This window comes from Schistocerca americana, chromosome 3 (assembly GCF_021461395.2).
Source record: "Schistocerca americana isolate TAMUIC-IGC-003095 chromosome 3, iqSchAmer2.1, whole genome shotgun sequence".
In the NCBI taxonomy this organism is placed as follows: Eukaryota; Metazoa; Arthropoda; class Insecta; order Orthoptera; family Acrididae; genus Schistocerca; species Schistocerca americana.
In genome coordinates this window covers 595340945-595366660 of record NC_060121.1, presented here as the reverse complement: position 1 = coordinate 595366660, position 25716 = coordinate 595340945, and the positions used below count along the sequence as shown (strand labels likewise).

The 25716-nt window shown below is 41.9% G+C and overlaps 1 protein-coding gene across 1 annotated transcript in view; it reads left to right on the top strand.

Annotated features, from left to right (window-relative positions):
• Positions 1 to 25716, top strand: part of LOC124607290 (zinc carboxypeptidase-like) — a 67420-nt gene that overhangs the window by 19839 nt on the left and 21865 nt on the right. Inside the window, exons 4-7 of the mRNA XM_047139576.1 lie at positions 4289 to 4364; positions 12399 to 12543; positions 15790 to 15950; positions 24183 to 24273. Of these exons, the coding sequence (XP_046995532.1) occupies positions 4289 to 4364; positions 12399 to 12543; positions 15790 to 15950; positions 24183 to 24273 (473 nt within the window). The remainder of the gene's footprint in view (positions 1 to 4288; positions 4365 to 12398; positions 12544 to 15789; positions 15951 to 24182; positions 24274 to 25716) is intronic.

Genomic DNA, 25716 nt, shown 5'->3' with positions numbered 1-25716 from the left:
GAATCATTCTAGAGACTAGTATACGTGGGGTGAAGTGGGAAATCCGCTGAAATAAGTGAGTTGTTATGGCCCGACGACTGCGAACTTGCATCTCAGAAACGGTGAAGCTGGTCCGATGTTTACGTTCTCATGGTTCAAATGGTTCAAATGGCTCTGAGCACTATGGGACTTAACATCTGAGGTCATCAGTCCCCTAGAACAGAACTACTTGAACCTAACTAACCTAAGGACATCACACACATCCATGCCCGAGGCAGGATTCGTACCTGCGACCGTAGCGGTCGCGCGGTTCCGGACTTAAGCGCCTAGAACCGCTCGGCCACAGCGACCGGCACGACCTCATGTCATGAGCAGATATGGAAAGTCGTTGAGTGCTCTGAAACCACGTCTTGACGACAAGATGTTGAACGTACAAGTTAAATCACAGTGCATAGGACTCCACAGCAGACAGCCGCTATGTGTTCCCACATAAATGGAATCGTAACTGATCATGTTGTTGGTTCAACAACATCTTCAGTTACGATTCCAGTGTACCCGGGATCATAGAGGCTGGGCCGTGGATCAATGGAAACGTTTCGCTTCATCCTGTGTATAACGGTACATCCTGCACCACGTCAATGGTCGTGTCCGCATGTGCTGTTATCCAGGCTTTGATGGTCTGATAAGCGTGACAGGCAAGTCACGCTGATAACTTGACCACCAACTTCGCCTGATCTGAATTCGATGGGACACACCTGGGACAACAAATCACCAGCCATTAATTTGTGGGGACTGCGTGACATGTGCGTAGATATTTGATACCGCAGCATACGTACGGAAACCTGCCAAGAACTTTTGGTACCCATACCAAGCATAATCGCTGCTGTATTTCTTTCCAAAAACGGGTTAACACGCCCTTTAATAGATGCTAATGGTGTTTCCTACTTCGTAGGCTGCCTTTACGCTGTGTAGTGTAGGTCATACGTCGGTGGAAAGCTTGGAAAACTGTAAGTCTCCATGCATGCCCGAATTCCTCTAATGTTACAGGCGGGACCACCAAGTGACATTTGTGTAAGAGGGAGTAATGCTTCTCTAGATTCGTCTTGGGACGGCGGCTCTCGCAATATTAAAAATAAAGCCTTTTATGATACATACGCCATTCTCATAGCCTTCCCCATTAGTATTTGATGGGCAATTTTGTCACATTCGCTTTTTTGCTCGGTTGTCAGGACGGTGCACAGTATTCAACAAGTAGTTGCACAAGAATTTGTAGTCCTATTTATTCCATAGTGCTGTGAATTTGAGACGTCAGCTGTGAAATACTTTCGTATTAAGAACAGACGCTGTTGTCTTACTAATTTTAGACGGAGTAGAGATGAGTTCTTTTAGCTGATTTCGACGCGAATACATATTGATTTTCAGGAACCTCTGGTTAGACCCCAGTTGGTGTAGATGATGCCATAGCTGAATCGAAGTCCATTGCAAATTATTTAACCATACACACAACTCAGTGTTCGAAAAGTGCGTGAGTGAATTTAATTCCACACAATTCTACTAATGAATCTGTTTGGATCTATGGGATTGTTCTATCTTACAAAAATTTAGATGGATATCCCTAAGTAATTCACATTTGCAAGTGAATAATTACATCCCGATTTGACCTGTATCAATGAAATTACTGTTTAACAAGCTGCATTTTCCCTTCTACAGTGGAAAAATGCTCGTTAGTGGCTGTAAACTTTTAGCATCAGGCTGAAAGTAGGTAGTGTTCATTCACAAACAAAAGAGCAAATGGATCTGAAGGCCTACGAAATAAATATTTATGATTCACGTAAAGCTTCATCGTATGCTTTTAGGGTACAGACTCCTTAACCAAGTTCACTTTTTTTTTATATCACATATAGTTTGTATTTACTTCTTCAAGTACGTAATAAATTTTTTTTTCCATGTGAATATCTCTTGCTCCAATTTCAGTCGTCGTTGTGCCGGCCACTGTGGCCGAGAGGTTCTAGGTGCTTCAGTCCGGAATCGCGCGGCTGCTACGGTCGCAGGTTCGAATCCTACCTCGGTCGTGGATGTGTGTGATGTCCTTAGGTCAGTTCGGTTTAAGTACTTCTAAGTCTAGGGGACTGATGACCGCAGATGTTAAGTCCCATAGCGCTTAGAGAGATATGTAGTAACCGTTGTTTCTGTTCTTGTTGTTATGTTTGTTCTTGTGGTAGTGGTCGTGGTAACTATGGTGACGGTGGTCTTCAATCCGAAGACTGGTTTGATCCAGCTCTCCAACATAGTCTATCCTCTGCAAACCTCTTCATTTCTGCATAACTGCAAGAATCTGTCTGTGAACTGTTTGTTCTCCACATCTGACTTCCGTACAACGCTACACTTTAAATATCTGTAGAAAAGACCTCCTAACACTAAGGTCTTTTATTTAATGGTAACAAATTTCTCTTTGTCGCGAGTGTTTTCTTGCCATTGCCAGTCTACATTTTCCATCCTCTTCGCTTTGGCCGCCTTTAGATATTTTGCTCCCCATCTACTAGTTTTATTGTTTATTTCCCAATGTAATGGCCTCAATATCACTTGATTTAATTCAGTCACGTTCGATTACCCTTGTTTTACAGCTGTTATTATTCGACCACAATCTCTTTTAAAGATCTTCCAAGTCCTTTGCTGTTTATTATAGAATTACCGTCTCATTGACAAACAATAAGGTTTTTATTCATTTTCCGTTAATTTTCATTCCCTTCTCAAATGTCTCTTTGGTATCCATCATGTCAGTGCATAGACTGGATAACGTCTGGGACGGGCTACAGCCCTTCCGGTTCCTTCTCAACTATTGCTTTCCTTTGATTTATAACTGCAGTATAATTTCTGTTCAAGTTGTACATAACCTATTAATCGCTGTATTTTACCCTTATACTTTCAGAATTAAGAAGAGTTCATTCCAGTCGACATTGTCAAAAGCTTCCTTTAAATCCACAGTATTGCCACAAGCGTTTCTACATCTCTCCGGAACCCAAATTTATCTTCCCTGAGATCAACTAACTTTTTCATTCGTCTATTAATAATTCGACTCACCACTTTGTGTTCATCACTTATTAGAGTAATAGTTCGATGCAATTCACGCCTATCGATACCTTCCTACTTTGTAACTGGAATTATTACATTCATCTTAAAAAGTGAAGGTATTTAACCTGTCTTATATATCTTACGTACAGGTGCAATTGTCTGTTATGGACGATTCTCCCAAGGATCATAATAAGTGTAAGGGAATGTAGCATACTCCTATGATCTCAGTGCTTTGTCGGATTCTTCCGGCCTTATGATATCTCCCATACCTTAAACTACTTCCTTTTCCCTTTCCATAATGTTGTCTTCAAGTTAGTTTCTTTCGTATAGCCTTCCACGTGTCAGTTTCCTCTTCTTTGCTCAGTAATGACTTGTCGTCTGAGCTCGTAATATTCATACAGTGTTCTGTGTTCCCCAGAGGTCTCTGTAACTTTCCCGTATCGATCTTTCACCGACTCTTCCTTGGTTACGCAACTTTATATTTCCTCTCTCTCCATTTCTAGTCAGCCATTTGCGATTTTCTGCTAATTTTATTTTTAGATGTTTATATTTTCTTTTCTTTATATTTTCTCCATTTGTCAGTTTAGATCAATATGTCGTCTAATATCCAAGGACATTTACTGACCCGTTTCTTTTTCTTATTTGATCATTTGCTTCCGTCTATATTTCGCCATTGAACGCAAAACGAATCAGAAATCTTTTTCGACAAGAATATGAAATATATTTTTCTTCGGTTTTGGAAAACCTTCGTTAAACTTCATCACTGATGCCATCGAAGGCCGAGAATTGTTAGCCTAGTTACGAGTTGCTGACTCTAAAGCTTTCTAAGAAAGCGCAGACGATAACATGACGACGTGAAGTTTTCATGTAGTAAAGGATAAAGTGATCACGTTCCTAACTTAAAACGACGTACTCACCGTTACTGCTTCATCGAGCAGTGATGTAGTAGATTTTCCCTTTGTAGACGCCGTTGCGGAAGGTAAATTCATTTAATGTTATTCTACCACCTTTGTGACGTTCTTTCAACCTTACAAATTTTGCAAATACTGCAATTAGCTGTGGCCTATAGGTCACTGTCATGTGTCATTTGTCATCTGTTGTTCCATTTGAAATGTACCATTGATGAAAATGGTACAATTAATGCCAGTGGAAGAATGAGCTCCGTTCACCAGCACAGACAACGTCTCAGTTGTGATCGCCACGATAGGGTGATAACAACGATTTACTTACTTTCCAGACTCATCGACAACGAGAGACCAGTTCGAGAGCCCAAAGCAAGCTTCGCATTCGATGATTATCATAGCCTGGAGGAGGTAAAGTATGATTCTATGTTATCCTAAACACACAATATTTAGAGATACGTGTAACTTGGAATTATAATTTGATAATGAATTCGATTGGGAGGATCACTGTGTGTGTGTTTGTGTGTGTGTGTGTGTGTGTGTGTCTGTGTGTGTGTGTGGGTGGGTGTTTGTATGTGGATTGGTAAGCTGGGTCGGGGGGGGGGGGGGGGGGGGGGTTGGCGATGAGGGGGGAGAGTGAGGCACATATTTGCAGTGTACAAAAGCGTGTTATACTAATTGTTGTGTTGTGAACGGACGGAAGAGTACCCTGCAGATCCGTTCATGGAACTGGGGACATTAGCTTCCGCATCCTACTAAATTTACCCTTTAATGAAATTTGGTGCACACAATATTCCTCTTTTTCATACCAAAAGCGCAAAAGATTTAAAGTCACTAACTTTGGTTCAGAAATGTGTACATTATTCAGAAATACGTATGTTCAATAGCCTTCCAGCAGTCATAAAGAGATTAACTGCTAATAAAGTTCAGACTTGAAACCGCCTATTCCATCAACAAATTTGTTCGTATAACCTACTGACTTATATTTTATCAATAATATCAAATAACGTGACTTTTACTCGTCTTGTGTCCAGTAACGTGATGAATGTAAGTAAGTACTTCAAACTTTGTTTCTCTTCGATAATGCGTGGCTTCAACTGCCACCATTATATGCGCCCCATTTAATTGTACATTTAGATGCTTTGTGAAATGTTTGTTGTTAAATCAAAATATGTTTCAGATTTTTTTATTTACTCCACATTTTGAGGATCATTTACCGTAGGACCTGTGGGGTCGTAAAAAAATCTGTATTTCGCAAATGTGTGTTATGTATTCTTGTTTCAAGATTTGTTGTACACCCCTGGGCCTCTGCTCTCTATGAATCTATGGAGCAAAATATATGTTTAATCTCATCTGTTTTTACGGCATTCTCTTATAGAACTGTTTGCGACAAGGAGAAGTTTCCATCTGTAAGCAGTTGACGTTTTGGTGTCTTTAAGAAGGCCAATTGAAACCTAGCATTAAAAGGAGAGACTTAGTTCTAGGTCCCAGGGGTTTTCCTCTGTCTGAGCTACTTACATGAACTGCCTAAATGGGATATTTATTAATCCATCCAGTGGAAAGTACCTTTAATTTGTAACACAGAATAGCTTCTGGCAATGGAAGAAATTGGACATTAAATTAGTGGTCCTCAACCACACTATACGTGAAGTTACAGCGGAGCGCGATGATGGCGAGCACCGCCCTCCATTAGTATAGGGAATACTTTACATCCATGCTCTTAAAACTGACAACGCTGGTCATTACCCACCACAGGAACTGGACAGGTGTATCTGTAAGCGATATTTCCACTAACGCAAAAAAGTCAGAGATAGCTTTCCTAGCACTATAAGGAATGTTGGAGTGTTGCCGCTTTGTTCACAACGTCTCACTACGTTTTGCTGTAGAAATTACAAATTTGATGTGTTACCAAATATTATAGTCTGTGCATTAACGGCCATGTCGAAATACGGTTTGGAACAACTGTAGGTATCATAGCTGGGCAAAGTAATTCAGAATCGTACACTCTCCCACAGCTCTTGCTAAGTAGGGCACCAGCCCACTGAATGATCTGTCTGCCTAAATGCGTTTTTTTTAAATAATGAAACTCTCATTATTCGTAGTAAAGGATTAATCGCAAGCCTGAAGAGACATTTGATAGTGATTGAATGATGAGTGTCTACTAGTACTTTCGTGGTTGTGGTGCTCTGGCGAGTAGGGCACCAACTACTCCCCCAGTCCCAGGTAGGCGTGGGGAATATTCTTCGTATCAGCCCTCTAAGCCATCCCTGATCCACTCAGCCAGCTGTCAAATGAGTACCGGTGACCTTTCGTGAGTATAAACGGCAGCCGGCTAGATGGGCCCGGGTAACACAGAGGAAATTTACAGAGCAGTAGATTGTTTAATAACTTCACTTGAGTGCTCACAGTCTTTGCCAATACTGACCAGAGAGCTCCTGCTCTGAGGACCATAAGGAGACCGCTTCGCTATAGGCTTTTACGAGCAACGACTTCACTGCAGGATTTGAAAGAGTACACCTCACTTCAGCTTTTGCAGACTTAAGACTTCAGGTTAGGACTCGAGCTTGATGCCTCTGGAAGAATGTCTATACTTAAGCATTATTACAAAGAGAGGGCTGAAGTCACATTCTCAAGCAATTGCTGCTGCCGGGTACCTCATTTGCGCTCTGCTTGTTTGGGAAGATGGGGCATCGTTGCACTCGCCCATGCCACTCAGACAAGAAGTTAATTCACTGCCTTCAGCAGGCGAGTACGTGAGTTTAAAGACATGCGTCTAGTTTGTTGCTCTCACAGCGCGTTTTGGCGATCTTATGGCGTTCTTTTCAGTGTGCTTAGAGTAAAATAGAGGCAGATGATCAATATCAAACCCTAATATACAAAAAGCCGGAAATTTACTCATACTGATTGATATATTCATATTAAAACAAAACAAGACTTCGTTCAGAAAGTAGACCAAATTGTAGATTAAGTACCAACCTCTTTATATATATTTTAAAACTATGTAATGCTTGTTCATTTTGCCGGTATATAAGGCTTAGATGGCCAGACATGCAAGGAACAGATGGCCAACTGACAAAACACTTTAAAACAGAAGTCGCATTAAATGTGTATCCAACAAAATTAAAACGTCTTTATTGAACTACTTGTTACAGATAAGTTTGTAGAGAAAATTGTAGGAAATCACGCAGTTTTAAATGTGACTGATATTTTTTTCCTGCCGCATCCATGCCATACATCAGTATGTCATGTGCAGGATTCGTGTAGCCAACGCTTGCACCTCACACACTGAATCCAACAGCACTGTTCTTTTGTATCTTGTAATCCTCCCCACAACCAAAGCGCTCTTCATCGTAAAAGCCATCACGCGAGTCACCCCTGTACGGAAATTCCTCTGATGAGCCTGAACTGTCTGAAGTCACTTTAGCCTCTGTCTTAATGAAAGCCAACTATCACTTGCAAAATCGTAATCTGGAGCTGCATCTGGATTAAAGGGGTAAATTCCCATTGCTCTGAACTCAGACATGGCGTTCGCTGGCGTTTCTGCTTTCCTCCGACACTCATGAAGAAGCTCGCAAAATTGTCATCTGTCTAGCTTCCGATCTGGATGATTCCTTTGCCATTTTGCTGCGACACTGTAAAACTAGTTCAGAATTAGTACAACATTTCCACAGGGCTTACGAGGCAAAAAATGATTCTCTAGCGATTCACATAGGCAAATTTCCTTGATACCACCATTTAACTACCCACTTTTTTCCTAGTTAACTCCGTTCATGACAACGTAAGGAGGAAGAAACATCCCTTCGGAATTGCAGCACGTCAGCACGGTAATATTTCCTCCCTTTTCAGACAATGTAACGACAGGTACTGTCTTTGATTGTCTTTCCCCTTTAACAGCGACTGGTAGGTTGTTTAACTCAAGTCCCGCCTCACCCGTATTAAATATACAACCTGGTTTTGTGAGAAAACCGTTCTCTTCTATTAGGCTGGAAAGTAAAACGAGATATTCCTTGGTTTCGTACAAAGTATTCCCTGGACTCTGACATGAGATACATCTTCAGATTTCCGCACAGATAGTGCAGGATGTCTAGAAAAGAAATGCTTCAACAATCGTTACCTGTCTTTTACTTTTCAACGTTAAATCTACGTTTTAAGTGAAGCTAAATCCCAAAATTACTAGCCAAACTCCGTGCGCTGTACTTTGTGACAGGAAACCCGTAGGCTTGGATTTTTTTATATGGCAAAGCCCAACAGGTATCTAGACCCATTGCAGCTTTTGAATAATAACCAGGTTTTGTTATTCGTTCCAGGGTTTCCTTGGAAGCTTCTGTGATTGAATAACCATAATTTTTTTTTTTACTTTATTAATAGAAATTTGAATGTCTTCTTCTCTACATCAGCCTAAGTGGAACTAATACATGATTATTGTGTAGTTTATTTTATGCATATGAAAATACAGCTGGATGAATTAGAATTCAACAACAGCTGGAAAAAATACTTCTTCTTCTCGTCTTCTACACGAACGAGTTGGTAGCAATTGCTAGTAGACGGAAAAGAAAAAAGTTTGAAACAATTGTCCAATACGCAGGAATGCTCATTACAATTTAGTTCAAGTCATAAAAAAATGTGGAAACAACTGTGAGCGATTTGGAAAATATACAAGATCCTTCTACGGTAAACCTTGATAGCAGGTTTGCAGCAAGCTTGCTCCTTCCAGCTATATACATTTTAGCTTTTTAACCTACATCAACTTTTGACACACGACGCTGGACGAAACAAAGTCTACAAAGTCTACTGTCTCCAAAAACGTCTTCCGGTGAAGGACTCCACAAATTACAAACAGTGAATGAGGTTTAATCACGAACTAGAATTCTAGGCAATGCTGTAACTTTCGACACTTTTTTTGGGGACATCAATCTTCTGGCTGGTTTGATACTGACTGCCAGCTATGAATTCCTCTCCTGTGCCAACCTCTTCATCTCAGAGTAGCAATTGCAACCTACATCCACAACTATCTGCTGAACGAATTTCAATCTCTGTCTTCCTCTATAGTTTATGCCCTCCTTCTAGTACCATGGAAGTCATTCACTGATTTCTTAAGATGTGTACCATCATCCTGTCCCTTCTCCTTTCCAGTGTTTTCCACATATTCCTTCCCCTTCCGTTTCTGCGCAGAACCTCCCCATTCCTTACCTTATAAGTCCACCTAATTTTCAACATTCGTCTGTAGCACCATATCGCAAATTCTTCAATTCTCTCCTGCTCCAGTTTTCCCGCAGTCCATGTTTCACTACCATACAATGCTGTGTTCCAAACGTACATTCTCAGACATTTCTTCCTCAAATTAAGGCCTAGTTCGATACTAGTAGACATCTCTTGGCCAGGAATGCCCTTTTCGCCGGTGTTAGTTTGTTTTTCATATCCTCCTTGCCGTCTGTCATTGGTTATTTTGCTGCCTAGGTGGCAGAAATCCCTAACTTCATCTACTTCGTGACCCTCAATTCTGATGCTAAGTTTCGCGCTGTTCACATTTCTCCTACTTCTCATTACTTTTTTCTTTCCTCGATTTACTCTCAGTCCATAGACTGTTCATCCAGTTCAGCATATCATGTAATTCTTCTTTACTTTCACTCAGGATAGCAATGTCATCAGCGAATCGTATCATTGATACCCATTCACCTTGAATTTTAATTCCACTCCTGAACGTTCCTTTTACTTCCATCATTGCTTCTTCGATGTACAGATTGAACAGCAAGGCCGAAAGACTACATCCTTCTCTCGCACCCTTCTCAATCCGAGAACTACGTTCTTGGTCGCCCACTCTTATTATTCCCTATTCACTCTTGGACATACTGTATATTACCCCCTATAGCGTACCCCTAGTTTTCTCAGAGTTTTGAACGTCTTACACCGGTTTCGTTGTCGAACGTTTTTTCCAGGTCGACAAATACTATGAATGTGTCTTGATTTTTCTTAGTCTTGCTTCCATTATCATCCGCAACGTCAAAATTGAATCTCTGGTGCCTTTATGTTTCCTAATGCCAAACTGATCGTCATATAACACATCCTCAGCTTTCTTTTCCATTCTTGTATATATTACTCTTGTCAGTAACGTCGATGCATGAGCTGTTAAGTTGTTTATGGGATAATTCTCGCACCTGTGAGCTCTTGCAATCTTCGGAATTGTGTGGATGATATTTTTGGTATGTCACCAAACTCATACATTCTACACACAAACGTGAATATTCGTTTTGTTGCCACTTCCCGCAATGACTTTAGAAATTCTGATGGAATGTTATCTGTCCCTTCTGCCTTTTTTTTCTAGCTTCTCTGCCACGTTCAAGATTCTGAAATTCCACGCTCCGACTCGTAGGACATTATCCTTCCGTTGGTTATTCAATCTTTTTCTCATGATCAGTTCCCCCTCGGCAGTCCCCTCTCGGAGATCGGAGTGGGGACACTTCACCGGAATATTTTGCCAGAGGAGAGATCATCATGACATTTTTTCAATTACACGTCACATGTCCTGAGATGCACGTCGTGTGTCTTTAATGCAGTGGTTTACATTGCCTTCTGCATCCTCATGCCGTTGATCGCTGCTGATTCTTCCGCCTTTAGGGGTAGTAACCCCCCCCCCCCCCCCCCAAGAACAAGATAGTGCCCTGAGCCTCTGTCTGCTCCTCCGCCCCCTTTGATAAGACCGTTGGCAGAATGAGGATGACTTTTTATGCAGGAAGTCTTCGCCGGCCGCAAATGCTGATTATTATTCAAAGATTAAGCGGTGGCGGATTTCGAGCCCGGTATAAAGGGAGGTTTTGATTAGTAATCAAAGACGCTACCCACAGACCACGGGTGCATCGTCTAGTGCTTTGACACTAAGAAGACGAAATGGTATGGACGTTAACGTTGATCGACGAGGAGGAAGGAGGTAAATAAAACAACGCCAGATGAAATAGCTCATGATGTTGGATTATCGATTCAAGAAGAAGTTCGTCGATAAGTGTTTGAATGCACAAACCAATTTATACGACAACTGTCACAACGATACAGAGCCATGAAGGAAATCACTAAAATTTTTCCAAATTGTTGAAGCAAAATCTATGGTCAACGCTTCATACGACGATGCGGCTGTAGCATTGGAGTACCTGGCAGAAATTTACGATGAGTTTGATAAGAAGCAGGTTCTGCAAGAAATAAAAGTTATGGTAGGTATCTACGTGCGGACAAGACTAGAGTGGCCGTTGCTCCGAGATGGATTTTAGTTTATAATGGAAGCCCAGTGAATCATTTCCACATACACCACCTATAATCCAATACTATTTTACCATTCGTGTCTCTGTCACATTATGCGAGAGAAATTTTTCTAAATTGAAACTAATAATTATCTTCACATTACGAAGAATCAAGAACAACTAGTTAGTCTGTTCATTTTTCCAACAGAAAAAAAACTTTCAAATGGAAGATTTCAACGGCGTTATTGAGAATTTCAGCAAAACATTTACCACACTAATACCAATAATAACTACTATCTCGTACTATGATTGCGAAAATAATTCATACTATTATCGTATAAACTTTCTTACCAGACGTATCAAATATAAATGTAATTTTCTTATTCTATTCTTTATTAATTCTTTACAGTGTACCTGATGGTTGCTGTGTTAAATGACGATCCGTATTCTAAGATTCTCAGCTATGTCTCTATGAATGTTTATTGGTACTATTAGAGGGTAGAGCGCCAACAATATAAATACTTATTTAATTTGTCAGCCATTATAGCTACAAATATGTCAGTTTCTAAAACAACCAAGGGCTTCATTTAGTTTGTCACTAGTCTGGAGTGTAATGTTTTTTGGAAGTTAAACGTGAACAATCAATGGTAGAAACTAGAAGTTCGCAGAAGCATTTGAAATTTGGCGTTACAGTAGAATGCTGAAGACGAGAAGGTCGAGTAACTAATGAAGAGGTACTTAACCCCATTGGAAAGAAAAAATTTATGGTACAACTTGTCTTAAAGAAGGGAACGATTGATGGAGCAATATCTTGTGGCCTCAAGGAATAGTCAGTCTGCTTACAGAGGGAAGTGTGTGGCGTAAAAGATGGTAGAACGCGATCGAGGCTGTAGAATATTTATGATCATATGGAAATTTTGGAAATTTGTAGGAAAGGTCTACGGGACCAAACTGCTTAGGTCATCAGTCCCTAGGCTTACACACTACTTGATATACCTTAAACTAACTTACGCTAAGGACAACACACACACCCATGCCCAAGGGAGGACTCGAACCTCCGACGGGGCGAGCCCCGCGAACCGTGAAAAAGCGCCCAAGACCGCACGGCTACCCTGCGCGGCTATGATCAGATTCCCACAAGTCACCAATGTAGCTCACGCACCTTTTGTTTCCAGCTATGTGCAACAATACGTGATGCTTCTGTACTTGTTCGCAGATCTACGCCTGGCTGGACACTCTGGTGGAAACATACCCAGGTACAGTGACAACAGTCGTGGGTGGAAGCACATACGAAGGTCGCGAAATTAAAGGTGTGAAGATCTCTTTTGGGGACGGTAACCCAGTAGCAGTCATTGAGGGAGGTGAGTAAAGCGATCTGAACCTTATAATGAGTAACTTAATATACAGGGTGTCCAGAAAAGGGCTCCCTGATTTCAAAATAAAATATCTCGAAAAAGATCGATAGAGGAATGCAGTAAACGGTATGTTTATTGTGAAAGCTGTAAGAAGTTTATACAGCAGTTTGAAATAATAGTTACAAAAACTGCTAACAGATGGCGCTGTACGCTGTACAGCTCATATCAGCATACATGAGTGAAAGAATCGTATGAAAACAATCTTTGCAAACAATCACATCACAATGTTTTCAAAATGTTCACCATTGGCACTACAGAGGTGGCGCAAACGAAGAATGAAATTCGCCATCACATTTCGTAGTGTCTCAACCGAAATGGATTCACATGCCATAGAGATCGCCGATTCAAGCTCGTCCAGCGTGGCGGGATGCTTCGGGTAGACCATGTCTTTCACTGTGCCCCACAAAAAAAAGTCACAGGGAGTCAAATCCGGCGAATATGGAGGCCAATCCATGCCTGCACCAGTAAATTTGGGATATTCCAAAGCAATGACTCGATTCCCGAAGTATTCCTAAAGAAAGCGAAACACTTGTTCGGTCCGATGTGGTCGGGCTCCATCTTGCATAAACCATTCAGTAACTGGTCGATCCTCTAACGCTTGCTGTGTGGCGACAAATTGTTCCAAAATTGCAACGTAACGTGCACCAGTGACCGTTTCTCGAATGAAAAAAGGGCCAGTAATGCCTCTGCTGCGTACTGCAGCCCACACAGTAATTTTAGGAGAATACAGGGGTTTCGCTTAACACCAATATGGCTTTTCGGAACCCCAAAATCGCCAGTTATGCCTATTCACGTATCCATTCAGGTGGAAGTGTGCTTCATCTGTAAACCAGATGCAGCCAACATCAAATCCTTCAGTACCAATCATTGTGAGCATCTGATTAGTAAAGGCAACTCTTTGTTGCACAGCTCGTACGGGTATGGCATGGTGCGTTTGAACTTTGAATGGAAACATGTGTAGGCTCTTGCTCTGTATTTTCTGCGTGCTGGAACGCTTCAAACCAGTCTCAGATGCAATTCTACGGACGGATGACATTGGATTTCGCTGAATAATTCCAGAAACTGTGGCGATATTTTCAGGCGTAACTGCGGTTTGCTTGCGGCCAACATGCCCCACTAGATCATCAGTTACGCTGCCTGTTCGTTGAAATTTTGCGAAGAGCGTACGAATGGTTTTCGCATCGGGTCCTTTTGGAACATTAAATCGTGCTTGAAAACTTCGCCTTGTTGCCGTAGGACTCTCTTCTAACCTGTGGCACCAGAAAAACACGTTGTTCAATGGAGTACATGGTTTTAATCTCTTCCTTCGGTACGCTAACCTCCTTTCACGTTTCAATAGTGGAACTGATCGCTCTGGGCTTCGGATCACTGTTTATATTTGGCATTACGTATGGCGATTACAGCGCCATCTGTTAGCAGCTTTTGTAACTATTATTTCAAACTGCTGTATAAACTTCTTACAGCTTTCACAATAAACATACCGTTTACTGAATTCCTCTATCGATCTTTGTTTTCGAGATATTTAATTTTGAAATCACGGAGTCCTTTTCTGGACACCCTGTACAGTCACACTTACACAGTACAAGATTTTTAACGATTGGTTTGGGATGTGAAGCGTTCGTTTACAAGTGAGATGAGCAGTGAAGTCTCCACTTCGCGATGGAGCGTCGTCGTGGTTTTTGGATCCAAAGAGGTTGCCGAAGACGGATATGCCAGGGCGAGTAATTCGAAAATTAATTTTACTGTTGTAGCAGCAGACATACATTTAACAGACTGAAGCTGTCGTATGTAATAACGAAATGCCTTTGAGTATGCACAACCGTAACATTGTGGTTTCGTGTTGGGTGTTTTCAGTGACAGATCCAGAATGTACATACACACTTTTTATGCTGCTGGTGATCAGAAACGGTTGTCAATGGGAAAAGAAAATATTACAGTTAATTTGCGTCTGTCAGTTGAATTAAATTTCTACCTGTAGAGAAATGAATTAGTAGTTCCATCAGGCTTTCTATCACACGATCTATGATGTGAATGTACTTCGAATATCTCCTCCTTGTACCTGAAGGAGGGACCTTGTGGTTCCTCAACTGAAAGGCCATAAATACAGCTGAGTGTATAAATAACCATAGCTACGAGAATGTAGAGTACTTTCTTTCCACTTTGAAGTCAGAGTTCACAATCCCGTAGACGTCGATCTCACTGAATCATGAATACAAGTTGACTGACTTTAGTCGATTTCCTTAAACCAGCTAGCGTGGAAAACCGAATAAAAAGGTTACTGCTAACAGATCTAATTGTCAGTGACGTGAGGTAGTACATTCGTTTTCATAAAAATAGCAGACAGGAAACATGTGATTGCGTTCAATCCTTATACAATACACTATGTAAATTATGTATGACATTGGTTCCAGCATACAAAGTAATAAAATAGAGAAAATAACACAAGAAACGTTCAGTGAAACCTCAGTTCTTCAGAACTTACATTACTCACTGATGCTGTGCCACTTTCATGGGCCCCATTACGTTCTGCTGCATGCGATTGTTCAGAAAAGTTTTTGTTGTTGTTGAGTGAACTTAGTAAATGCATTTTCGTAGAGTGCTGACCTTTTAAATCTGAAGACGAAGCATAATTCCTGTAGACAAAAGTGCTAAGTGTGAAATAGGCTCTTGATTCTGTTTAGAACTTTAAGAAGCCTTTCTGATTTTTATAAGAATTTCATTTGAAGATGTAGGAAAGTTAGCTCTTTGTAATCCGAGCCTGGTGGTATATAAGAGAGACACAAAATCCAAAACATAGAAGAATGAATTCTTCGTTCCAGGTTTGCATTTGCATGTTGCAGAAATTTTTGTTTGCGGTGATCAGAAAGCCAACTCATATTAAAATGTGAAAATATTGAATGTAATGAGTAGGCTAATACTCTGCGACGATACACAAGATTTTTCCTGAATTTGAGGTACAACGATCCCGAAAGCGCTAAACGTAGTTGTATCATTACTGTGCTAAGTTATAATCTCACTCTTGCAGGTGAGTCGATTTACCTTATCAGTACTGTACTACTGCATGCAGCTGCATTTCACCGTGTATGTGGACTTTCACGTCAAGCAACTGCGAAAAGTGAGCGCCTCTACAGCAGCTCCCTGCATCTAAATTTACCTACATCGCTTCACAAGAACGTTAATTGCTTTTGGCAGGCATGCATGCTTTGGAGTGGGCCTCCGTAGCCTGTATGTCGTGGTTCATCAATGAGATCCTCACCACCGACAACTCGACAGTCAGGGACGTCATAGAGCAGCTCGACTTCTATATCTTCCCCACCACAAACCCCGACGGGTATCACTACACTTGGACTACAGTAAGTAACTCGTGAATTTTATGACGTTTCACGCACTAAATACACAATATTCAAATTAAATACTGTTAAATGAAATACGATGTCCATATTCTATTTTTGATATTTAAATGTAAAATAAATCTCACCAGTCTCGTTGATGAGTGAATTAGAAGCACCTAGGTAGTAGGTTGCATTCGCCCGGTTGGCGGTGGCGAGGTGTAGGCACACACAAAAGCATTGGTAGGTCACCCTGGTCCATAATCACTCAGCCAGTTTCCTCAAGCCACTGAAATTTGTAAAAAGTGGGTCAAAGACGAATACGTTTTGCTCAGTGGTGTCATAAATGTGTTCAATAGGATTGATATGACTTCAGGAACCACACAAGCACCCCCATGTCAATGAATTGTTCCTTTAAATGTTTCGACACACATTTAGGAGCAGTGAGATGGTGCATTGTCTTGCTGAATGCGCATGGTGCCTACGGGCTTTACAGGCAAGCAAATGTAATCACTTCCCGGACAACAGAAACCTGTGTCACCCGCTGGTGGGAAGTGATGACAGACTTATGAAGGACCCCATTTAACCTCACGTACACACTAAAACTAAACTCCGCCCGAATAAGCCTCGGCAAGTCCAGTGGTACTGACCGACGGCCGCGTTATCCTCAGCCTATGGACGTCAGTGGATGCGGATATGTAGGGGCATGTGGTCAGCACACCACTCTTCCAGCCGTTGTCAGTTTTGGTGACCGGAGCCGCTACTTCTCAGTCAAGTAGCGCCTCAATTGGCCTCGCAAGGGCTAAGTGCACCGCGCTTGCCAACAGCGCTCGGCACACCGGACGGTCGCCCATCCAAGTGCTAGTAAAGCTTAATATACAAGGGAAATGTTTGCAGCATTGCTTGTATCAAAGTCAGTAATAAACAAATGCCGAATTTAGATACAACTTTTTTTGCGTTTACTGCTGCACAGTGCAACTCGATAGTAATTGTTCCAGTGAAAGTATACTTCTAGCATCGCTCTCAGACGTTGTTCCTTTGTTGAGTCGCATGCGACAGCACACAATACCAATATATTCCAAAACACCACGCATAAAAACGGGATTTTTCCGAGACTCATATTTAGCGTTTAGTTGTGATAGAAAGGGAGGGTAAAATATTTTGGATAGCCCTCGGGCTAGGGACAATTTCTATACCCAACAGAAGGATCGTCTTACTGTAACTATGCTATAGAACAGGGTCAGTTGCTATAGAACAGGGTCAGTTTTTGAATATTACACACTTCCTCCAGCTTAGCAAAATGGAGCAAATCGAATGGTTCGTTTTACATTAGATGTTGATTATGCAGGGCCTAAAGGGACTTATCAAATGGTTCAAATGGCTCTGAGCACTATGCGACTTAACTTCTGAGGTCATCAGTCCCCTAGAACTTAGAACTACTTAAACCTAACTAACCTAAGGACATCACACACACCCATGCCCGAGGCAGGATTCGAACCTGCGACCGCAGCAGTCCCGCGGTTCCGGACTGAGCGCCTAGAACCGCTCGGCCACCGCGGCCGGCAAAGGGACTTATCGAGCCACCATTTAGTCCATGGACGGTTCCTGAAAACACCCGAAAAAGACGTTTTTCACCATTTTTTTCTGTCAGCAGCTACTGCTCAGATTTTAATGGTATGGTCTGTATTATCTAGAGGTGCCATATTTCCGTTAGCGAAAAAACATAATTATTGAGATACAGCCGAAAAACAAGATTTTTTTGCCATCAAAACCGAATTTTTGAAGGCGCTAAGGAAAGCCGAATGAAGCACCACATTTTTCAGTCTATCTTTTAAAAAGTAGCTTATTCGCATTTTTTTGTGTTACGATAAGAGCATTTTTCTGCTGGTTGCAAAAGATACATGTTTTTACATTCGTAAAAGACTTCCGGCATAAGAAGTTACCCTCTTTCTGCCAAAGGCATTGTCAAAGAGGGCGAAGGAGCGGACAGAGATTCTTGCCCATTGGGTGGAAAACCTTCTCTGAAAGGCAGAATAATCAGCCATGATCAACCGCATGAGGATGCAAAAGGCAATGGAAAGCACCGGGTTAAAGATACATAATATGTATCCGTGGGACCTGTTGCCTGTAATCGAAAATGTGTTATGAAGATCTTTTCATTACCGAAAGAATCTCCGGAAGGATACTGCCAAGACGGAAGTGACCATTAGAGAAAGACTCAACACCGAATAAAAGGATAACGTCCTACGAGTCGTAGCGCGGAACATCAGAAGTTTCAACGTGGTAGTGAAGCTAGAAAACGTGTAATAGGAAATGCTAAGTCTCAATCTAGAAATAGTAGGGCCCAGTGAAATTACGTGAAAAGAAGGCAAGGATTTCTGGTCAGATGAGTATAGCATAATACGAAATGCAGCATAAAATAGTATAACGGGAGTAAGATTCGCTATGAATAGAAAAATAGGGCAGACAGTGGGTTGCTGTGAACAATTCAGTGATTGAGCTGTTCCCATTGATGTCGACAGCAAACCAACGCCGACAACGAAAGTTCAGATATACATACCGCAAGCAGAAGGTGAAGAGAAACGGAAAGTATTTTAGAATACTGAACGCATAATTCAGAACGTAAAGGTGTAACGGGAAGTCCACTGTAAAAAATTCGGAGGGGAGAGAGCAGATGGATGGAAGCAGCACACTGAAGATCTGTTTGAGGGGGAGGACTAGTCTGATGACGTGATAGAAGTATAAATATGAGTCGAGTTAGAAGCGGTTGTGGAACCAGTGTGAAAATCGTAACCTAAAAGAGCTCTGGAGATGTTAACATCAAATAAAGCGGAAGGGATGGATAACATTCCATCATAATTTCTTAAATCACTGAAGGAAGTGACAACAAAACTATTATCCACGTTGGTGTGCATATTGTATGAGACTGGCGCACCAGACTTCCGGAAAAACATCGTCCACACAATTTCGAAAACTGCCAGAGCCGGCAATTTCGAGAATTGTGGCACAATCAGTTCAACAGCTGTTTCATCCAAATTGGTTAAAGGAATAATACACAGAAGAATGGAAATGAAAACTGAGGATCTGTTAGATGATGATCAGTTTGGCTTTAGGAGAGGTAAAGGAACCAGAGTAGCAGTTCTGGCGTTGCACTTGATAATAGAAGCGAGACTAAAGAAGAATCAAGAGACGTTCAGAGGTTCAGTCGAGCTCGAGAAATCGTTCGACATTTTCAAATGGGGCAACACGTTAGAAATTCTGAGAAAAGTAGGGGTAAGCTATAGGGGAAGACGGGTAACATACTATATGTACAAGAACCAAGAGGAAACAACGAGAGAGGAAGACCAAAAACGAAGTGTTCGGATGAAAAAGGGTCTAAGTCAGGGATGTAGGCTTTTGCCCCTTCTGTTTAAACAATATATCTAAGAAGCACTTAAAAGAAACGTTCAAAAGTGGAATTAAAACTAAAGGTGAAAGGACATCAATGATATGATTTGCTGATGATATTGCTATACTGAGTGAATGCGAAGAAGAACTGTTGAATGGAATGGACAGGTTAAGAATACAGAATATAGATTGAGAGCAAATCGATGAAAGTAGAATCAATGATGAGTAGCAGAAATGAGAACACGAGAAATTTAACATCAGGACTGATGATCACGAAGTAGATGAAGCTAAGGAATTCTGCTACCTAGGCAGCAAAGTAACTCAGGACGGGCGGACACAAAAAGCAGATTAGCACTGGCATTTCTGACAACGTGCGCTTGGAACGCAGCAGTGTATGGTAGTGAAACATGGGCTTTGCGGAAACCGGAACAAAAGAGAGTAGAAATATTTGAGATGTGGTGATACAGAAGAATGTTCTAAATTAGGTGAACTGATAAGGTAGGGAATGAGGAGGTTCTCCGCGCAATCGGTGAAGAAAGGCATATGATAAAAACGCTGACAGGAAGAAGGGACAAGATGATAGGACATATGTTAAGAAGTTACGGAATAAATTCCATGGTAGTAAAGGAAGCTGTAGAGAGTAAAAACTGTAGAGGAAGACAGGGATTTGATTGCATCCAGCAAATAATTGAGGACGTACGTTGCTAGTTCTATTCTGAGATGGAATGATTGGCACAGGAGAGGAATTCCTGGCGGACCCCATCAAACCAGTAAGAAGACTGATGACTCAAAAAAGCATCTTTATGTCGCTCTAATCTCGTGATTTGGTGATAGCAAAGAATGAACGCTAATACTAATGCGCAGTTGTTCCAGGACCATGTTCAATACACGCAATTATCCTGTCAGTAACGTGAAATTCAACAAGTTTATACAAAACTATTTTTTGCGGGGTTAAAAAGTTATGTATTACGAAGCACCCTGTGAACAGTGTGCAATAATAAAAATATGTGCAAGTACTTCTCGCTAAATGACATCCCAATGACTGCAGTAATTTGAGGCAGACGCTCACACTATGAGGGAAGTTGAGAATGATAAATTATGTACAAGAAAAAAATTTCAAGGGATGGCTCCCAACTGATAACTATTAGTGAGCAATGGGATTCTCTTTACGATTAACTTTGAAATCAATTTTCCAATTAAGAACACGCAGTTAAACAAATGAGTAACAGTCAGGAATTCATCAACAAATTAAAACCAAAGGTGTCAGCTGGCTACCGTTAAAGACTATTTTCATCCATCCCAGATCAAGCACTACTCCACATTCCACATCGCGTTCGAATTCCAAACAATAGAAATATTTTTAACATCGACAAACAAAAATCTTAATAAAATATTATGTACAGTCTTAGCTATTTGATAAAAAGCTGTATGAGTACTGTATAGTCGGAGGAAGAGTGTCTCAACGGGCTCAGTTAAGACAAGGAAACCGAACCTCTCACCACGTGGACACATGCTGCAGACAACTAGCGGTCTTCGCGAATTATCCGCAATGCATAGGGAGACATTGCCGCAGAGGCACGTACGAGTAAAGCAGAATCAGTTTCAATAACGTAACTGCCGATAAACACTCCCTTGAAATCAAAATTGGTTCAAATGGCTCTGAGCACTATGGGACTTAACATCTGAGGTCATGAGTCCCCTAGAACTTAGAACTACTTAAACCTAACTAACCTAAGGACATCACACACATCCATGCCCGAGGCAGGATTCGAACCTGCGACTGTGACGGTCGCGCGGTTCCAGACTGAAGCGCCTAGAACCGCTCGACCACACCGGCCGGCACTCCCTTGAAAGTGGTTTGTCTGAAACACAGAGGCAAACACCCTACATTATAGAATAAGATGCTCACCAAAAAGTCCATACGCTTCTGCAGCTCCACCGAGCGTAGGAGTCAGAGACAAACGGCCGGGGTGAACCATGGTCGTCTTGCAATTCGAGCACCGTATTTCCCAACACACTAAGTTTGGCAATACAGACTTCCGCTGAAAATATGGCATGATTGGAGCAGGTGGTTGTAGCCTTCAAGATCCACGCAATCACCACTCATAACTGCTTGGTGGCTTTCCACTGATTGGCGGTGAGCAGCAACCAGAGCCGTACAACTTTTCCTTTCTACTCCACTGCAACTGTTAAAGCAGCTCAACCGGCCGCAACGAAGACACAAGAGTGCACGCGTATTGAACCACAACGGTCAAAGCAGGCCGCCTTTGGTTTCCACAAGTCTAGCAAGCTTTGTGGGACCCGTCGAGCCTGCTGCATCTGACAACAGATTCTGCTATCAATCCAGTATGACTAACCAGATAGACGTGTGAGTGGATAGTTTCACTGCAACCCTTTTTTTTCACAACGATGGGAGCAGTACAATTACCAAACCCAACGTAAAGGAGATTGAGGAGAAATTAAGAATTGGGGAATATATATCAGTAACGAAACAGAGCACAGGTCCAGAAGGGGAAAGGTTTCCGTGTTTTTATGAGGCACCTTGAAATACATCGGTAGGTGTCTCTCACTGCCAATCGTGTAAAATGTTACTTAACGCTTATTCGGGAACCTCTAATATATTACATGTTTATATTAGTTTCATGACTCTGTAATTATTTTGAAAGATGGCAAAGACTTAGTGACTGACAAGTAAGTGGGAACTGAGGCCATTTAGCGATATATAGGCTTTTCAGATCTAGGGCAAATATTGATTGAAATAGAGAGTAGTGTGGCTCAGTGGATAGTACGAACTATAGTCTGGTTGAATGCGATGAAGTGCGAAGAAATCTTAGTATAAAAGAAAAGCTTCTTCCTTCAGACATGTACTTTTTAGAGCAACATAATATGACAAACGAACTTCGTGTTTGCTAAAGTGCTTTGGGGGAATATAGAATGAATTTAGCCGACCCGCTATGCACATTCTAGAAAAAGTAAACAAAATTGGTGTAATTGGGATCATATTTGGCTGAAACACATTAAAGTTGCAGAAACAATACTTCCAAATCCCTATTTCAGTTAGCGTTGCAGCACAATTGACATCTTCAGGCTGTCAGGTGAAAAGGATCTGGACTTTCAAGGATGACTCTGTTACTGTATTACAGGTGACCCCATGATGGTTCGAAGTGAGAATAGCCAGTACTAGTCGAAAGAGGGTGAAGTTGTACAGAAACCGTTCACATCGAAATAAACAAATAAGCTGGAAATACGCCGAAAAGGAAAACAGGTCAAATACAATCCTCCATTTTCTGGCCTACAATGCTCGAAAACGAATGTATTTTTCATTGAGTCTCGTCTTGTGATACGCGGGTGAAAAGGATTTTTTATCAACTGCCAAAACCTACTCATAACATTACAACGAAGCTGTACAGAATAAACGGCTACGTAGCGTAGAACATCGCGAAGGCAAGCTAGATTACTTTAGCTTACCTGGGACGCGCATAGCTTTGCTTGAATGGGGGCGAAGCCTCTCACCCGTTTTGCTAATAACGTGCTGCACCTTACCTGCCTGGCTAACAGGCAAGCATGCAGGTTAAAAGCTGAGTGTGTACACCATTGGCAACAACCGAGGCCGAGCCGAGCCAGAGAGACGCTGAGTCAAAGAGCCAGGCCATAAGAGCGCCCCTTCGCCGTGCGCCAGGGAGGACGTTGCTTGGCGGCTGGCAAACATATCGATAGGGGGCATGGTTCATGTAGTAATATTGGTGTCCTTAGGTAATAATAAAGTAAACGCTCAAGACCTAACCAGCATCAGATAATGGATCCACATGGTTGAAATCGTGTACTAGTGGCCGATAGAGACGATTGTTTCTCATATTATCTCTCACCCCGTTTACATGGGACTCCCAAAACAGGATTTCGTAGCCTATTTGCCAATGCCGCTTTTGGGTGATCATGTGAACACTTCAAAACCGATTCCGGAGATCATCTTCTAATTGCCGGTTTTCCAATCCCGCAGGCGATTTTTGCCCCCATGTATACGCAACCGGTTTTTAAAAGTTCTAGGACTGTCAAGTTCTATCTCATTTTTAAGAATTTTTGGCTGGTGTGGACGAATCGGCTTTTTGTACAGTAAAGTATAAGTAGAAATATTAGACTACAGCTGTTCACATCTGATGTAATTGAAGAGAAATAGCCATTTTGGTGACTAAATCACAAACTGTAAGAGCTGTTTTCCAGGCGCTATATTTAACTGGGCTAACAAATCCGCTTCAGACCTTAACGTGTAAACATGAAAGCGAAAAATGTTTTTTTCCGCATTCGGTTTTCGTCTTTCGGAAGATGTGTCGCAAGTAAACGTAGTGACTATGCTCTGAACTGTGTAACACAGACACGGTTCTAAATATTTCTGCTCAGAATAAATTAAATTCCAAAATTTGTCGTGGAATAATTCTTTGTCTTTTACCCGCCTTTTCTTTAATCGTTTTCCTTTCGGCAGGAAGTGTAAAATGCCAATACATTTCACCCGTTATTCCAATCACTGTCGTGATAACAAGTAATTAACTTAAACATGTAGTAAAAAATTGAGTTAGCTGTACTTGCTATACAGAATGACGTGAAAGTATCAATTTAATGTTATAAAATACATTTTTTTTTCAGTAGCAGTAGATCATTTTCCGATGACCACAGAGCTGAAGGCGTCGAGCAGATCGAACCGGTAATATTATTGTTGTGGGAGGAAATTAATAGTAACTGGATGCGTAAAGTCACCGATCTCTATGGACAATATGTGTCCCCTGATTGCAGGTTGTTCGTCTAATAGCCACCGATGTCTTAAACTAATCTGAGCGTATCTTTGAGAACTTTTGTTGCGAACTCATATGTTTTCAGGACCGTCTTTGGCGCAAGAATCGGCAGCCGAACCCAAACTCGACCTGCGTGGGGACCGATGTTAACCGCAACTGGGGCTTCCACTGGGGAGGTAAGACCTGCGCACCGCCCTGCGTAGCCGCTGTCAGGCTCATTCTGCGCTTAGTTACACATTTGAAACTCTACCCTTTGCCGAAGTAACCATTCCTCTTCTGTCATTTATTACTGTTCCGTATAGGCTGCGTGTTGCTTGAAAAAGAGTACTTAATTCTGCATTACGAGTGACTGACTTAGTGCTCGTAGACGTTTTCCTGTATACAAAAAAAAAAGAAAAAAACACAAAAAGACAAATCGCCATATAATCGAAAGTGAATTTTTGTTACACAGCTTTGGAACGAGTACCGGAACGCCCATGTTGAGTTAGAGGCATCCTGTTGAGTGGCAGCTTATGCTGCTGTACACTGCCGGTAGAAAAATGAACCACCCTCAATGTCTGCGTTCAGTGGCACCAGAGTGTAATATGTAGGCAGTGAGGGACTATAGAGTTAGTTCGTCATTTGTCACGGTCGTCGGCGTTCTGACGGCCTGTCTGTGTGCCTTCTGTTTTGAATCTGCGGACAGTAACTGCACTGCGTGTTCATTGATTCTAGAGTACAACCATGCCCCACCTACGAGTACGTACTTCTGTTGGACAGTTTCACCATTTGAGTAGGGTCGCATTGTGCACATGATGGAAACTGGGTGGATGAATCGACGGGTTACTACACATGTTGGGCAAAATGTATCGGTGATGTCTCGCAGTTTTCAACTGGTCTGTGGAACGCTTCCACACCTGTAGATCAGGTTCTGGTCGTCTGCATAGCAGAGACGTACATTAAGATCGACACATTGTCCGAGCAGCGGTGGCCGACCGAACGTAGTACAGGGACAAAATTTGGACACCTGATGAGTCCACTATGTCATCAGAGACCGTTGGGAATCGGCTGCTTGCAACAAGATTAAGACCACAGGTACCTCTGGCCAGGCTACCACTTACATCGCGGCACTGCCAAGCTGGGCCACTCTGGTGTCGTGAAACAGTTGATTGGAGAATGTGATGCCCCTCTGTTGTCATCATTGATGGGAGTAAGTTCCGACTGAATGCCACTGAGGGAAGTACATGCGTATGGGATGGACCTGGTGAGGTGCCTGTTCCAGAGCGCAGAGACGACACACATGTCTTATACCAGGCTTCATGGTGTGTTGGTGTGTGTATGGGGATGGGCTACCAATTACAGCTCGCGGGCACATTTGGTATTTCTGCAGGTTAAAGAAATACCTTCCTGCTCATTAATAGGAAAATTGCAACAAAAGGAGCAAGATGCTTGGAACAATGTATCGCAGAATGCTATTTGGCACCTTTATGATAGTTTACATATAAGAATACACGCATGAATTGCCGACAGGAGAGCATATGTTGTGTATTGTGTATCCTCATCATACTGCTATTTCTTCGAAAGGAAGATGTACTTTTTCAGCAGGACAGTGCGCGTCCACTAATGGCAGCTACGAAACA